We start from the raw sequence: 13861 nt of genomic DNA on the forward strand, positions 1-13861 counted from the left end.
TGAGTCGAGGGTATCGGTGTCGATGGATTCGGCGTCGATGGATTCGGCGTCGATGGATTCGGCGTCGACGGCTTCGGTGTCGAAGGCTTCGTCGGCGCCGGGAAATGCCAATGCGGTACTGGGGCCGGCATGAATGGCATAAAGGGCGCAGGAGCATAAGCTTGGGGAACACCCAGGTTAAATGCTAAAGGACCCGTGGGACCAACCGGTGCACCAGTAAACGCCAAACAACGGAACTTCGCCTTCACCAACTTCCTCCACCTCACCTTCATCCTCCTGACCAGAAGGATTGGACGGAACCGGAGATGGATTCACTATCTGCTTCGGTGACCCAGGCGAATCAGCACGCGAAGCCTCACCCTCGGAGTCCTGTGCTTCCGAAGCCGAAGCCACTTCCTTCCAAAGCAGCTTAACCTGCAACTTCGGTCTCGAACTCTAGTCCTTCTCTGAATGATGTCTGGACTCATGGCTCCTCTTCTTGTGCTTCTTCTTCGACGACCTCGAAGCATGAGCAGAAGACGAGTCCGAGCGCGACCTCGAAAGAGACATCGACCTCGAACGCCGAGTTCGCGACTTCGAAGTCTTCTTTTCTTTCTTACTTTTCAATTTTGTCACGAGGAGCTTCGTCTCCCTTTTTCGAAGGGCCTTCGGAGTCATCCTCTTACAAGACAAACAATCCTCGACGTCATGGTCTGAGCTCAGACACCAGACGCAGCACTCATGCGGGTCAGTGATTGACATGGTCTTGCCACATTCCCCGCAAGCTTTAAATCCGGTCTTCTTCGACGACATCTCGAGAGAAGACAATTGAACACAGAGAAAAAGTAACAAAGTTACTGCACAGCTACAGACGATCCCTTGAAAACCGTTAGCGTCGACGACGCGGAAAAAAGGGAACTGATGTCATCACGCCGGCGTGGGCCTATTATGGTGTCGGTGATGTCAGCGGAGTCGCGCGCGATGCCGTGCCTCTATGACGTCGACCACGTCCACGCGAAGCTACAAAAGGAATTTCCGAATGTTGCTGACGCAAGGGGATATTCACAAGGTGAGGAATCCACTGCCAGATGTATCTATCAGAAAACACCGGTACTGTGTGGTAACGCCTCACCAGCGCTTAAGTTTAAGCTACTGGCATTGTCATTTACAATGCCAATAACTCAAACTCTCGTAAATGCGAGACCTATTGCATTGAAAATGCTTGTTACAGCTAATTATCCCCCACTTCTACAACACCTGAAAAACGACTTTCGGAGGTAGTCCCCTCTGTACCCCTCTTGGCTAGACCGCATACACGCTATAAAAATGAATGTCATACCCCACCTCCTAGATCTCTTCCAGGGTCTCCCGATTGATCTAGAACCTGGATACCTCAATACCTTACGCTCTATATTTATTCGATTTACCTGGCAGTGTAAGAGAGCCCACCTCCCATATAAACAACTACGCCTGTCAAAAACTATTGGGGTGGAGGGGGGGGCGCTTGCATTACCGGACATTTTTAAAAGTGTTGGTCATTATATCTACCATGCGTGCCATAGTTGAGGCCTGCCACAGACTAGCGTGCCATTGTGTTACAGAAGGGGGCATAGGCTATTTCCACGCTCCCGCCACTGCCCTCTTTGCCACCCCTAGACAAAGCGATACAATTCATTTGTCCCCTACTGTTTGTTTATTTTAGGGAGTCAACCCACAGCTCCTGGAGTATTGAGCCCGGGTCACTCGGTGCTGGGTATCCTAAATTTCTGTGATTTGTGCTCGAATTTCGTACCAGAATGGGCAGTCCCACCATATGTGTAGGAAATCCTCAAGCATACCGCTGCCCCTCCAGCACATTTCGGATGTTGTTGGAAAGATTTTCTTTAAGTGTAATCGGGTATAGGTACCAAACTTAGAGATCTTTGTAATGGGTCTCCCTGATTCCCATGGAATGGTTGAATTTGGGGATGTCCCTCCATAGATTATCCCATTGTGTCTTAGGGATAGCTTTCCCTATCGTCTGCTCCCAAAAGGAGGTGTGTCTTGGGCGAGGATGCTCGATGGTCGAAAGCCCGAGGGAGCATAGGAATTAACAGTGCCCTTTGTTTTATTACCTCCTCTCACAAAGCGTTCAATTGGTGTAAGTTCTCTAGTTTCCGCTTCTCTTATTTCTGCCCCTAGCACCCAATGTCGGAGTTGTGTGTAGTGGTAGTGTTCTGATAGGGGAAGTTAGAATTCCCTCTCGCAGTGCTCAAATTTCAGGTTGTCCCAGTTGTGGAAGAGGTCAGAGACCGGTAAACAACCTCCCTCTTTCCATGCATCAAATGCTCCAGTGTGTATGGCTGGAGGGAAGGCTGGGTTATCGTGTATTGGAGTGTATGAGAAAGGGAAGGTAGTCCAACTCACCCTCTGGTTTACCTCGTCCCAGGCCCTAAGGTTAGTTCTCGTGATGGTGCTCAAATATGCATTAATTGTCCAATCTTTCTTGGGCCTCTATATGAGGTCCCATATGGTTCTCCCTGCTATTGCTCAGTCCATATGGAGCCAGTGGTTATCGGATACTCTGGAAGACCATTCTTGGATCACTCTAAGTTGTGAGTCATTCATGTTCTGGCAGAACTAAACTAAAAGGACTTAGAGGCTGCAGCTGCCATGGGGGGGATTGATGGCGAACAACCTCTCCAACATTCCAACAGGGTCAGAAAGCACCGCATCCATGTACTCGCACAACTTGGGAAGCCTTCGCAAGATGGTGAGCTGGGATATGGTTGGTGTGGTGGCACGCCAAAAGTGGCAAAAGGCAGACTGGGGGTGAAGTGTCACTGAGAGGACCAAGGGCTTGGCCATAGCCCACAAGTTCTTAAAGCGCTCCACCACAGAACACATCAGGAATCGGAATTCACTGTTGAGTCATGAGTCGCTTCACCACACACTGCTCCTGGGTTACCAAGAATGTAATACTATATTCTATATTACATATCTGTAATGACTCATTAAGAGATGTGATGCATTGTACCATGTACAGTGTGTCTGTGTGTTCAGTATTGAGACAAAGAAAAAAAACAATAAAAACAGATTAAAACAAAAAATTGGATGAAACCCCAAGATAAACGTTAAAAATACAAATGTTTTTGAAAAGATTCAAGGATACAAGGAATGAGGAGGGATAGGTAATGTTTAGAACAATATATGAGGATCCCATGCTTGAGAAAGGCATACACTGTGGTCCCTTAATGTCCCTAAAAGCCAAACTAGTCAAATCAAAATTCTGGAATCCTAGTTGAACAGCTCCGAAGGGGCAAATTAGAGAAGTTTAATTACAATGAAGCCTCAAGTTATAATCACTATGCCTTATAAACCCCACAGAATTAAAGAATGTATTTAACCTACCATTTTCCCATGGTTCCCTTGGCCAGGATTCTGGCAATATTCCATACTTTAACTCGCTTGAAATTCCTGAAAGAAAAAAAAAACAGTTACTGTAAGGAAAACTGTTTACAGATTACAACCCTGGAACATGCGGTGGAGCTAAATTACTACTAGTGACTTTCCACCACAGGCATGGAAATCTCCTTATAGTAAAGTATAGGAAAAATTAAAAAAGAGGCATAAACTTTTTTTTTTTAAATGTTACTTTTTTTGTAAATATTAATTTGAAGATGTAAAAAAAAAAAAAAATCCCACGAAATGATGTATTATATGATGTATTTAAGTACAAAACGTTATGGACAGACCTAATTTATATTAAATCATTTTTAAAAATGTGTTTTTTTCAATAAAGCTTATTTAAATATTGTATTAAGTTAAATGTATGTGTGAGGTGTCTGTGTATATGTATATCCTAATTCCCAGACTCCATTTATTTTTATTGGAGAGTGCTGCAATACTAGTGGATGGCCAGTGTTCGAATTACTCCGCATCTGAGCTTCAAGACATGGATACTGCTTTGGGACCTTTTTGGCTGCAGAAACTTTAAAACTGGACTTTGTAGATAAGGATGGGCTTACTCTTTTGTGGGTTGGTATCTGTCCTTCCAAAACCACTCCTTATCCTTCCCCAACCTCCTCCCATTTAGTAGTAAATATTTCTCATTTTCCAGACACTCCCCTGGTTACACCCACACTTACTACTAAGTACTAAACTCACATGTAGGAGTACCTCCTCATACAAAATATAGGAGAGATGGAGATTTCCAAATGTAGGTTTGTAAATGTCATTGGGTAGTAAGTAATGGTACAACTTTACATATTAAAATACGCTGTTTGTTAATTTCCCAAATTAAAAATGTGATAACAGATATGGTAACCTATTACCAAAGTAGACACAAGAGTTAAGTTCTTCATTTTAGAGTGCTGAAACAGCTAAATCAGTGACATGTAACACTTTGAAAAAAAAACACCACAAAAATTATAAATACAAATAATTCTGTACTCTAGCCCAGATCCTCTGCGACTTTGCGGCCATATCAGGGCTGAAGATAAACATTGACAAGTCTAACATATATGTCTTTAGAGTGCGAAACCGCGTTCCGGGCCGTGTCCCTAATGGCTGAAGGGTGCAGTGGAGCGCAGACACATTCCGATACCTGGGTATAAGAATATTTCGCCAGCAGTCTGAGCTGTTTGATGGGAACCTGGGCAGGGCGCTAACAACCACCAGATCCCAGATGCAATTTTGGAGCACACTCCGGCTCTCTGTGACAGGCAGAGTGGCGCTCGTGAATATAGTGGCCCAGCCGAGATTCAATTATTATTTTGCAAACTTGCCAAGATGCGTGCACCCACTCTCCCCACCCCCCTCTTCGCCACTCTGGAGAAGATGGCTAGGGATTTTATAAGGGGTACCGGCCGGCATAGAGTGGCAATGAAGAAACCATACTTGCCGTCGGAGAAGGGAGGTTTAGCGCCTCTGTGCTTTGAACATTATTACCTGGCTGCCCAACTGCAGTGGATAGCCAGATGGATGGCAGACCGGCAACGAGATGACAGGGCAACCACACACCCGCCACACACATTACCTCAACTGCTCAGGCTCTTTCATCCCGGCGAGAAAGCACGACCCCCTGAGCCCCTGCTGCTTAACGTGGCATACAAATGCTTCCTTTGGAGCCTCTACATAACCTGAGGCGTAACACCCTATGCCCCCGCACTCCCATTAGAGGGAGCCCCTAGAGGTCAGTCAGTGCTCACAGCTGCTGAGTTACAAGACTGGCACGCGGCAGACCTACAATCCAATGGAGACCTATACCGTGACGGGTCACTCACTGCCTACGTGGCAATGATAGAAGATGAGTGGCTCCCCCAGGCCAATTCCTCCTACACTGCTCGTCAGTTACTACACTCACAGCAAAGTGGGTCAATCTCACAACTGAACCACAAACGCACCTCACAATGCAATACATACATGTTATAAGGCAGGGCAGAAACCTCACGTGGTGGTTTGCGGCCTCACTTAGGCAACACGCAGCAATCCGCCTGGACCCACTCTGGCACAAATGGGAGCATGACTTAGACCGTCAACTCTCGGAAGCAGAATGGGCGCAGGTGCTGGCCAGTCCAGTGTGCATTCCAAGAAACATGAGATTCAGGCAAATACAATACTATATCACTCAGAAAGCATATTTCACACCTGCGCCACCCTAGATGCCGACCTCATACATGTGCTCTTGATCTGCACTAGCCTTCACACATACTGGAGAGAGGTGGCAGACGCACTCCATGTTTGCACAGAACATGAAGTACCCTTTGACTGGCGGATATACATGCTACACAAATTCCACAGAACCCGCAGCACCAAGGTAACCTCTAAATTTCTAGACCTAGGCATAGTGGCAGCCAAGGGATAATTACCAAGAGATGGAAGGCGCCCGACCCTCCGCGTATACAGGCGTGGCGGCACTCTGTGCTTGCATGGGTCAAAGCGGAAAGTATAGCAATCCAGCGCGAAGAAACCATGGGCCTAAACACGCATTTGCAATGCAATAGGTCTCGTATTAAGAAAGTTTGAGCTATTGGTATTGTAAATGACAAATTTTTTATTTAGGTATTGTTTTTGAAAATAGCGAAATTAATAGCTTTGTCATTTACCATGCCAATAGTTATAACTTTCGCAAATGTGACACCTATAGCATTTGTAATGCAATATGTGTTGTATTTACGTGACTTACATGTATTGATATTACAAATAACAATGGTTTTTAATTTTTTTAAATAATTAATACTTAAAAAAGTTATTGTAATTTATAATGGCAATAGCTTAAACTTTTGTAAATAACATTTGTGAAGATTATGTTCAGTGTATTTTATTGTGACGAAAATCCAAGAACAGAAGTGAAATATTAACATCTTTTTGTTACATTTGTAATAAAGCTTGAAACATTGAGATAACATATTTGAACCAGTTGTTGTTGAATGGTTGCACAGATTGATGCTGTGGTGGAGCTCAGTGATGTTGTGGTGCCACTGAGTGATGCTGTGGTGGTGCTGAGTGATATGGTGGCTACGAGTAATGCTGTGGCGTTCAGTGATGCTGTAGTAGCGCATAGTGATGTTGTGGTGCCCCTGAGTGATGCTGTGGTGGTGCTGAGTGATGCTGTGGTGATGCAATAGATAGATAGAGTGAGTGCGATAGATAGATAGAGTGAGTGTGATAGATAGATAGAGTGAGGGCGATCGATAGACAGATAAAGTGTCTTTATGTTGCATTGAGTATAGAGTAAGTATGTGTCATGTAATTATATAGCACTGAGTGGGAATATGGGGAGTGTATGTTGTATTCATAGAGTGTAATTTTGTGGTGTGTAATTATGTGGCACTGAGTGGTATTTGGAATGTATGTTGCATTGAGTGCAGAGTAATTATGTAGCATATAATGATATGGCACTGAGTGGTGTTGTTTGGAGTGTAAGTTGCATTGAGTGCAGTGTAATTATGTAGCATATAATTATGTTTCATTTATGTTTTGTTTTTGAAAATAGCGAAATTAATAGCTTTGTCATTTATAATGCCAATAGTTATAACTTTCGCAAATGTGACACCTATAGCATTTGTAATGCAATATGTGTTGTATTTACGTGACTTAGATGTATTGATATTACACATAACAATGGCTTTTAATTTTTGTGACATTTGTAATAAAGCTTAAAACATTGAGAGAACATATTTGAACCAGTTGTTGTTGAATGGTTGCGCAGATTGATGCTGTGGTGGCGCTGAATGATGTGGTGGCGACAAGTGATGCTGTGGCGTTCAGTGATGCTTTGGTAGCGTATAGTGATGTTGTGGTGCCCCTGAGTGATGCTGTGGTGGTGCTGAGTGATGCTGTGGTGATGCGATAGATAGATAGAGTAAGTGCGATAGATAGAGTGAGTGCGATAGATAGATCGAGTGAGTGTGATAGATAGATAGAGTGAGTGCGATAGATAGATCGAGTGAGTGCGATAGATAGATCGAGTGAGTGTGATAGATAGAGTGAGTGCGATAGATTGATAGAGTGAGGGCGATAGATAGATAGAGTGAGTGCGATAGATAGATAGAGTGAGTGCAATAGATAGAGTGAGTGCAATAGATAGAGTGAGTGCAATAGATAGAGTGAGTGCGATAGATAGAGTGAGTGCGATAGATAGAGTGAGTGCGATAGATAGAGTGAGGGCGATAGAGTGAGGGAGATAGATAGATAGATAGATAGATAGATAGATAGATAGATAGAGTGAGGGAGATAGATAGATAAAGTGAGTGCGATAGATAGATAGAGTGAGTGCGATAGAGTGAGGGCGATAGATACATAGATAGATAGAGTGAGGGCAATAGATATATAGAGTGAGGGTGATAGATAGATAGATAGATAGATAGATAGATAGATAGATAGATAGATAGAGTGAGGGAGATAGAGTGAGGGTGATAGATAGAGTGCGATAGATAGAGTGAGTGCGATAGATAGAGTGAGTGCGATAGAGTGAGGGCGATAGATAGATAGATAGAGTGAGGGTGATAGATAGATAGATAGATAGATAGATAGATAGATAGATAGATAGGTAGAGTGAGGGCAATAGACAGATAGAGTGAGAACGAAAGATAGATAAATAGTTAGATAGATAGATAGATAGATAGATAGATAGATAGATTGAGGGAGATAGATAGATAGATAGATAGATAGATAGATAGATAGATTGAGGGAGATAGATAGATAGATAGATAGATAGATAGATAGATAGATAGATAGATAGAACTGGATGCGGCTTGCAGGACTTTGCATGCACGCAGCATGACAACGCGACTATGACATTATGAATACATTTTTAAGTCTAAATAACCACAAACAAGCCCAGTGCCCCCCCCCCCCCAATAAAAAAAAGAACAGCACAAGCTGGGTGTGATAGTATAAAGAAACAGTCCTACCTGGTCCCAGTCCTGGCTCCTTGCCAAGTGTGCACGGTTTCCTGATGGCAGCACAGCATGGCGGGAACTTTGGTTTTACTTTCCGAGTGAAAGCCGCGTTAGATGCCCCCGAAGGACAGGGTCGTAATCAGTGGCTAAGGCGCGTAGTCCTTTGCTCTTACTTTAGTAGCCGTTAGTATTACCCGCTCGGCCAGGAGTGTTACCAGATACGATTGACTGCCATGTTTATTTGTATAATTAATAAATGCCTAATGTACGTTTGTCCTGCCTGCAGATAGTTATGTAAATCACAAAGATTACAAGTTCTCAGAGAATGGCAAAGTGGTAAAGAGGTGACAACAGCGAAGTAGATTATATCCTGCTCCGCCAAAAGTTTAACCAGAGATGAATGCTGCCATGTTCTTTAGTAATTAATTGATTCATGCACATCCCGTCCTGCCTACAGCCTATTAAATAAATTAAGATTCCTGGGAAATGATATGGTGAGTAGCTTATCAGGCAGTCCAATACACTAGTTACGGTGATAGATAGAGTGAGGGCGATAGATAGATAGATAGATAGAGTGAGGGCGATAGATAGATAGATAGATAGATAGATAGATAGATAGATAGATAGATAGATAGATAGATAGATAGATAGAGTGAGGGCGATCGATAGATAGAGTGAGGGCGATAGATAGATAAAGTGTATTTATGTTGCATTGAGTAGCGTGTAAGTATGAGGTGTGTAACTATATGGCACTGAGTGGTATTATGTGGAGTGCATTTACGTTGCATTGAGAAGAGTGTAATTATGTGGCGTGTAATTATGTGGCACTGAGTGGTAATATGGGGAGTGTATGTTGTATTCAGTAGAGTGTAATTTTGTGGGGTGTAGTTATCTGGCACTGAGTGGTATTTGGAGTGTTTGTTAGCATTGAGTGCAGTGTAATTATGTTGCATATAATTATGTGGCACTAAGTGTTATTATGGGGAGGTTATGTTGTATTCAGTAGAGTGTAATTGTGTGGCGTGTAATTATGTGGCACTGAGTGGTATTATTTGGAGTGTATGTTCCATTGCAGAGTGTGTGAGGGTGCAGAGTGTGAGGGTGCAGAGTGTGTTTCAGGGTGCAGAGTGTGTTTCAGGGTGCAGAGTGTGTGTGAGTGTGCAGATTGTGTGTGAGAGTGCAGTGTGTGTGAGGGTGCAGTGTGTGTGAGGGTGCAGTGTGTGTGAGGGTGCAGAGTGTTTGAGGGTGCAGAGTGTTTGAGGGTGCAGAGTGTGTCAGGGCAAGGGGAGACAGAGAAGAGAGAGAAAGTGAGGCTGGGAGTCGATTTGTTGGGAGGGAGAGTCCAGGGCACAACGCATGCCTTAAAACAAGGCTCTCTCGTTACGCCGCTGGCTTCTAAAGTGCTAATTGCAGTCTTAATTTCTCCCCTATTGAGTAACCTTTCTTCCGTCCTCCTTACCTCTTTATCCTTAGAAGGAGTAAGGTGAAGAGCATTGATCACTGAAGCGTGCGTGCGCCTCAGTTCTACCTAATAGTGTATTTTTTTAGTATCTCCCCAAGTTTACCCTATGTATTTAAACGATGTGTTTGTCGAATATTTGCGTGGAGTGGGGCAGATTTGGAACGTGTTTATTCATCAACATCCCCTTCTCATTTAACGGCATATGGGAAACATCACTGTGTAACTTCTGCCTCTGTTTGTGTTCCACCTTACAACCAATCACAGCCGGGAAGACCCGGAACCCAGCTCAGACATTCGGGGAACGTGCGCTCTTATCTTCTCACTACAGAAAACAACCGTGATCGATCAAGTATGCAACTACAAGAGAAGAATCACCCTAGTTTCATGTGACAGAGGTCACAAAAGTATATTTTGCAAATGTACCTGAAAAGCACTGAATATACGAGAGACAGGGAGAAGGGAGAGAGAAAGAGAAGGAAGGGGGACGGAGAGTGAGGTAGGGATGGGAGGCAAGAGGGTGAGAGAGAGAAGGAAGGGGAGAGAGAGAGAGAGAGAGAGAGGAGAGGGAGGGAAGAGGGAGAGAGAGAAAGAAGGGCCGAGAGATGGAGGGAGGGAAGAGGGAAGGGGAGAGGGAGCAAGAGAGAGAGAAGGATAGGGCAAGAGAGGGTGGAGAGAGGGGAGGTAAGAAGGAGGGAGAGAAAGAGAGAGAGAGGGGAGGGAGGGAGGAGAGAGGGGGAGAAAGAAAGAGAGAGAAGGAAGAGAGCGAGAGAGTGAGGGAAGGAGGGGCGGGAAGAGGGAATAGGAGTGGGAGAAGGAGCAAGAGAGAGAGAGGGTGAGAAAGAATAGAGGGGGGGTCTAAAAAAATGACTCTCTCTCCATCAGAAAATACTTAGAAGGTCCCAAAAGCGAAACCTGGTGGGCTATGCGAATGCTTGTTTTGTTTGCAGTGGGAAGAGGCTCAGAGGAAGCAGCGATGGAGGAGGTGGGTGTTGGGGATGTAAGCAAATGGTGGAAAAAAGCATTTGGTTGGAAGAGTAACATAGAGAAGGGGGGGCAGGGATGTGAATGGGCAAGCAGCAGATGGCGAGGAAAGACCAAAACCAGAATTGCAGAGGAGCACACAAACTGTCCCTGAGGTGAAGCCTGGCATAGAACTCTACCATGTTTTATCACAATCATCATCTAAAGTGAGTCTGTCGTGGGTTGAGCTGTTCAAAGGTGGTGAATGCGTGAGCACTACCTGAAATAAACTGTTATCGTCTGTTGTGACAGTGTACACGGCGACAGTGCAGGAGCAGCAACAGTCACCAACTACCAGGGCATTCGGGAGCCTTCACACTAGCAGGGTGCAACACTCATTCATCTCGCAGATGGTTGACGCGGTTTGCTCAGGGTGGAGCGAGAGGGTGGAGGAGCAGCTCTGACAACCTACATTTTGCATACAAGTCCCCGAGGGGTTTAAAAATGGCCTAACTCTTGGAAATCGCCTGCAGTAAACACGACACGCACAAAAACACTCACAAAATTAAAGCTGCCATTCTACGGTGAAAAGCAATGAGCACTGAAGTTTACGGGGGACGGCATGGACCGTTTTATAAGAGTGTGAGCCCCGGCAGGAAGGGGCAGCGACACCATAGACACTGTGCACGTGTGACAAACCATTCATTACAGCCGGTCAAAGAACAAGGCTGTTAATGAGGGGAAAGACGAAGCGGTTCGAGTCAATGAGGGAGATGCTGCAGGAGGGGGGAGAGAAACTGCGTGGGAGTCCAGCGCGGCCACGCTAAGTAAACAAGCCATACACATATGAGAAATATGCATTTAATTGATATAAATGCTAATGATTTACATAGTGGTTATCCTTAAAAGGTGTCATGGATCCCAACCCTCATTGGACACCCTTCTTGCATGAAAGTAAAAAAAATAGGATTATTTGGCCATGAACGCTAGTCACATACAGAGTGTGTTTGCAGAGATAGGTAATGCTGCCAACTGTTCCAGCAGTGTGTTGTGACTCAGCAGAAAGGGCTAGGGTTATATTTCGTCCTTCACACTGTCTTCTGCCACGGCCCACCCATGATTACATGACTTGAAAGCGGCTTGAATGCACTGCTGTGCACCAGCTGGAGAGATCACACGGGCGCGGTGTAGAGCGAGTGCACTTGTAATAAAAAAATGAAAGTTATTAAAAACGTTTTTGAAGAAATTAAATTTATACTGTCATATGTTTTTGCAGAAAATAAAATTATGTTTTAAAATGAGAAGTGGGATAGTGAACAGAAGCTGGCTACTTATTTGCAGGAACTGAATTTCTGAATTTGCCATTAGCGAGGATTTCCCAAAGACAGACTTCCAACCCGTTCTTGTCATAAACAAAGAGGAAACTTAAAATGCCAGTTAAATGACGCTTCGATGCAAACATTAAAAATATATGAATTGATATTCTCTCCACATCACATGCTCCTGGCTGTCTTTTGAAATAAGATCCTTGCAGTGTACCATCATTTCTGCTGAAAATGTGTCGCTGCTGAAGCCATAAACTCTGCAAGTTGCTGCCAGATGAATAGGAAACGCTGGCAACAATTCCAGCTCACAAGTTACAAATGGCTTCTACTGGAGCCTGGTACAAGATTTGCGCTTCTGGTCATCTACTGTAACTCTATGTAGTAAATTGCTCTTTGTTTCAATTCATCCTGGGGCTAATTATTGATTTCTAATTGATTCGAGATATTCTAGCAGGTAATTGTATTAACCTTCTCAAAGTTCCATTGATAAGAGCTGAATTTAAACAATAGAAATCCCTTTATTTTTCTCTTTTCCACGAGCACAATGCAGTTTTATTCTAAGAAAATGTGGAAACGTAGCAAGCTGCGCCAACTGCTGCAGACGCCGGTGGTCTGTCAGATTCTGGAGCCAGTGAGTCACCCTAGCCGCGGCGCCACATCTCTCCCCTTGAGCAAAAAAAGGGGATATAACAATGCACTGAACGGACCGGACCCCCAGACTGCACATGATTTGTGACAGCCGCGCAGACCTATTCACAAGGAACACGAGCTGACTGCCAATGGCTTTTGGGGTGCCCCCGGGGCATGCTTTAATTAAAAATGTCCAACAGCAATATTTCAATGTTCTACGAAAAATGTCAAGACAAGCATTGGCCGTGAAAGAGACACGGCCGTGAAAGTGAAAGTGCGGCCGAGAGACACGCTCCTTGTATGTTTATGTCTATTTATCTGTAGATGTGTCTATATATATTTTTGTATTTTCGGTATATTATGCAGCGAGCTCATAATGCACGTTTTCCAAGGCCCTGCCGACCCATGCTTTTTAAGGTTAAATTACATGAATGCAGATGTCTTGCTATCATTTTTACACATGCTTTAATTAAAAATGTCCAACAGCAATATTTCAATGTTCTACGAAAAATGTCAAGACAAGCATTCGCCGTGAAAGAGACACGGCCGTGAAAGTGCGGACTTGAGACACGCTCTGTGGTGGGGGAGTGGGAGGGTCAGGGTGCTGTTGTGAGAGGCGCGACAACAAAGGAAAGGCAGAGGCAGAGGATGTTTATAAGATTCACCGAAAGTGTCCTATAAACAAACAGCTACGGCAGAAAGCATTCTTGAAGTTGAAATAAAACCGAGCTGAGGTTTACAATGTCCTCAGAATTCCTTTCAATGCGTCGAAGGAGATTACTCAATCACGTGATGACATGTAAGGCCTCCGAACGCGATTACAGTGCTGCCTTGGTAAAAGCTTTCTGTTGGATTGAAAGCAGTTGAATTTAAAAGGGTGGCGGGAATGAGAACAAAAAACAAGGAGAAACATGAGACGGCCTGCGGCCGTCAAAGTGAAAGTACGAGGAGAAATGCGACACGGCGGGCAGGGGAGGGGGCGCAGCGGGGAGAGCGGCATGAGGGTGTGAAGCAGCAGGGGCCTGAGATGCGGCCGCCTTTGATGTGATAATGCGAGGCAAGCAGCTGGTGGCATTGTGCACGCGCTTTCACATGCACGGCAAGAAATCGCCTGGGAATCG

At 44.5% G+C, this 13861-nt stretch overlaps 1 protein-coding gene across 1 annotated transcript in view; it reads right to left on the reverse strand.

Annotated features, from left to right (window-relative positions):
• ZBTB10 (zinc finger and BTB domain containing 10) overlaps positions 1 to 13861 on the reverse strand; it is a 395712-nt gene that overhangs the window by 86269 nt on the left and 295582 nt on the right. The window contains exon 4 of the mRNA XM_078687110.1: positions 3370 to 3435. Within this exon, the coding sequence (XP_078543236.1) occupies positions 3370 to 3435 (66 nt within the window). The remainder of the gene's footprint in view (positions 1 to 3369; positions 3436 to 13861) is intronic.

This window comes from Lissotriton helveticus, chromosome 4_1 (genome assembly GCF_964261635.1).
Source record: "Lissotriton helveticus chromosome 4_1, aLisHel1.1, whole genome shotgun sequence".
Taxonomy (NCBI): Eukaryota; Metazoa; Chordata; class Amphibia; order Caudata; family Salamandridae; genus Lissotriton; species Lissotriton helveticus.